The 3,860-nt window shown below is 54.4% G+C and overlaps 1 protein-coding gene across 2 annotated transcripts in view; it reads left to right on the top strand.

Moving 5' to 3' along the window:
- The window catches only part of CPNE5 (copine V), a 105,491-nt gene continuing 101,631 nt past the window's right edge, over positions 1 to 3,860 (top strand). Inside the window, exon 1 of one of the 2 annotated variants that reach the window (XM_011986601.1) lies at positions 1 to 374. In XM_011986601.1, coding sequence (XP_011841991.1) covers positions 280 to 374 — 95 coding nt within the window. In that variant the 5' untranslated portion in view covers positions 1 to 279. The remainder of the gene's footprint in view (positions 375 to 3,860) is intronic. The other variant, XM_011986600.1, reaches the window with a different exon arrangement.

Genomic DNA, 3,860 nt, shown 5'->3' with positions numbered 1-3,860 from the left:
CCCCGCTGTGGCCCCGCTCCCTGGGCTCCTTGCCCTTCCCCGCTGGGCACCTAGCCTTCTCGCAGCGTCACCCGAGCCCCCACCTCGATCCGCGGCCCCCGCTCCCTCCGCCCTCTTCCCTCTCTCACTTCCCACGCCCCCTCTTCGCGCTCCTCTCTCCTCCCCTTGCCGCCCAGCCCTGGCTCTGGAGTTGGGGGAGAGCCCAGGGCTCCAGTCGCTCCGGAGGAGGCGTGAATCGCGCAGGGATTGACTAATTTGGGGTGGGGGGTGCGGTGGGCGATGGAGCAGCCTGAGGACATGGCGTCGCTGAGCGAGTTCGACTCCTTGGCGGGCAGCATCCCGGCCACCAAGGTGGAGATCACCGTGTCCTGCAGGTGAGCCTCCCGCTGGCCGGGTCCCCTTGCCCCCGGCTCTGGTCGCAGAGCCCCGAGGCCCCTGCCGCTTCGATCCTAAACCTCCGGGCGCCCCCTTGCCAGAGTGTCCTGGTCTCCAGGACTGCCCCCCTGCCGATCTGCCAAGAGCCCCTGTCCAGCTGCGGGTGGCGACCGCAGAATAGGAAGCCAGGCTGGGGTCATATCCCAGAAAGTTTGCGCTCCAGGCTGTTGCTTCGAGGAGCTATCAAGATACAGGAACAGGGGGTCCAGGCACCCAAGTGGGGAGAGGCAGTTGGTAAAAGGCTGTACTATGGTCTCTGCTCGGGCTATCTCTGATCACCTCATCCTCAAATCACGAAGTGAGTGATATGCTCTCATCCCTCCCAGGCTTCTCCAGCCTCTCCCTTCTATGCCCTCCTCTCTTCTCTCTTTGCCCCTTTGCCCCAGCATCCCGATCTCCCCTCACCACTCTCCCCCACCCCACTGTCCTAGACTGTAGGATTTTAAAGCCTTCCTTCATCTCCCTCAACAATGAAATTGACTCCTGGAAAAAGATCAGATTGACTCGTTCATACTGAGGTGTGGACACATGATAACAACTTAAAGTGGCACCATTAAAAAAATAACGTGGGTCAAAAATGTTAAGCCAAAGGAATAGAACACTGATTGTGAAACTGTAGAGTCCAACAGAGGAGGAGGGGGAATATTTTTGTGGGCTACCACGCCCAAATCCTCACTCATGTCACACAGGGTTTGGGGGTAACTTCTTTGTCTAAGAACTGGGTCTGCCCCAGGTTCTCCTAGCTCGGGGGAAGGCTGCCCCAGGCAGTAAGAGGGTATGGGTGGCAAAGGGGGATTTTTCCCTAGTTCAGTCTCTCTGTGGTTGGCCTAGGATCATGTGCTACAACGCAAGCATCACCCACTTTGAGTTTCCCCCACAGATGCCATGCCCCCTGCCCCAAATAACTGGCAGCCTTTCTGGAGCCCTGGCTGTGCCCTTGTTCCAAATCACCCATCTCATCCTCTTCCAGACTGCTCCCTGGTCAGACCCTTCATGAGAGGTAACCTTGTTGCCCCCAAGCCTGTATTACAAAGTTGTGGCATTGATGAGGTGTAGGTAGAGCCAGAGAGGCCGGGCAGGGGCATGAAAGAGGGAAGGACTCAGGGTGACTTTCTCTTGAAGACTTGGAGGTAAGTGAGAGTGAAGGCTGATCTGGTTGACCGTAGCTGCCCTCCTAAGCCAGGCCCTCTGGGGGCTCCTGTAATAGCTCCCAGGTCCCATACACCATGCCCTCAGGATCATCTCCCAACGCCATTTGCATCTTGTCATTACTCTGCTGGGCAATTCCTGATGGCCCATTAGCTCCAGTCTCACCTCCTCAGCCGTCAAAAGCAGCACGGCCTCCCCTCCCTTATCCTGCACGCACATCCCTGCGCCTGGGGCTCCCTCCCAGCCTTCAATCATGCCTGTCCTCTTCAGTTGTCTTGGGATCCTTCCCACCTCCAAGCCTCTGAACAGCCCATTCCCCATCCAGATTTCACTCTTCCTTTATCTCTGCAAGTTCATGACCCCCTTCCCCCGAAAAGCCTGGCCTCATGCTCCCCACTTCCAGGCATCCTCTCAACCATGAGGCACACAGCTCAAATCACTGTCTTCTGGGTCCCCTGGGCCCTAGGTACTCAGCCTGGGCCACAGGGTCACTCACATACTGAGGATGAAACCTCTTGAGACATCTCAGGTGTGCAGACGTCATCCCTCCCCTCTCAAAGCAACTGTGTAAGCATTTGAGGGCAGGGATTCCCACCCTGAGACAGACCCATGCACCCTCTACTCCAGTGGAGAGGAAAGGAGATGGAGGGCAGATATTGTGGCTTTGGAGTCAGATACCTTGAAACAGAATCTCTGCTTCACCACTTGGGGCAGACTTTAAGCCTCAGTTTCCCCCACTTGTCAGGTACAAACAATAAGCAGCATGTACTCATGGAGAAGCCTTGTTCACCAAGGTAGCTTGTGTGTTTAGAGCAGTGCCTGGCACTGTGCCAAATACTGTTGGAGGAATTAACTTGCAGGAGTGGAGGAGCATGAAGCACCTAGCAAGCTACTTTGCACTTGCTTGGCACACAGTAGGTGCTCAATAAGTAGCTACAATGATCACCAGAAGGCGGTAGCGCCTGGCCCCTCCTGTCTGCTTTCTGAAAGTAAAGATGTCCAAAGGACTCAAACCTCTTGCATAAGAGGCCTTCCCAGGGGATGTGGTTCTGGGGCTGACCCTGGGTCAGTTCCCTTTCGGGGGACATGATCCATGAGCTGAGGAAGACCCTGACCTGGGCCCTACTCATGTTCTCCAGAAAACCAGAGGTGGGGGGAAGTGGGTTTTGGTGGGGAGGGATGAGGAGGGAACAGTCACTTAGAACAGAGGGGAGGTGAGAAAACAGTCTGGGTGGCCTTGAAATTGTAGATGCATCTCTTTGCCTCAGCCTGGCCCAACTATTCAGGTTCCAGAACAGAGAGAGAGGAGGAGGAGGAAAAGGAGGAGGAGAGGAGCACAGGGAGGAGGAAGAGATGCAGAGAGTGGCTTTCTCCAGCATATTCTTCACTCCACAGTCACCAGTTAAAGAGTCAAGTACCTCCCCCCTGCACCCTGTGGTCAGTGCTGTCGGGGCCCCAGGAGAGGCTGCTCTGGGATGCTCTGCCTTGAGCATCTAAGTGACACCTGCTGGTGGGCACAGAACAGTAGGGCAGGCAGAGGGGCTGGCAGGGTGAGAACTCCAGAGGGTTTCAGGATAGGCAGCTGGGGTAGAGGGGCCAATGTTTCAGGGAAGATTATGAGTTCCCACCTCTGGCTCCCAGGAACACTTGTTTCCACTTGCCTTCCTCCTCATGAAGGGGCCTACCATTTCCTGCAGCCCCAGGAGCCTTCTGCTCTGTGCTTAGGGGAGGATCTGGCACCTGCTGTGCCCATCCTAGGGCTCAGCTAGCTAAGCAAAGCTGCCTGGCACAGGGGCACATCTGAGTCAGAGCACAGGGCCACCATGGGGCCAAGTCTCCACTGAAGGCAAATGACACTGTGGGATGGACAGTTTCAGGCCCCTGATTCAGGTAGAGTATACGATACTTCCAAACAATTATTTTTACTGACTATAGTAAACTCAGGCCCCAAGATTAGAAAGCCTTTGGTTATTTGGCACAATGGTTATGAATGTGAGCCCTGGAATCTGTCTCCTTGGTTTCAAATCCCAGCTATCTTCCAATGACCTTGGGTAAGCTACTTAAGCTGTCTATGCCTCAGTTTCCTCATCTGTAAAGGAAGCATAATGATCCTTATCAGTTATGAGGCTTAAATGAATTAATCCATGAATAGCGATTGATGTTGTTGCTTATTTGACACCTGGAAGTTAATAAAAATTTGCCTCTATAGCTGGCTCCCAGGGTCTCTGTGTGTCCTGGAAATCTGATCAATCTAGAGATTTTTTTTTTTTTTTTTG

Source organism: Mandrillus leucophaeus, unplaced genomic scaffold, assembly GCF_000951045.1.
Source record: "Mandrillus leucophaeus isolate KB7577 unplaced genomic scaffold, Mleu.le_1.0 Scaffold3, whole genome shotgun sequence".
In the NCBI taxonomy this organism is placed as follows: Eukaryota; Metazoa; Chordata; class Mammalia; order Primates; family Cercopithecidae; genus Mandrillus; species Mandrillus leucophaeus.
This window is presented reverse-complemented; position numbering and strand designations above follow the sequence as displayed.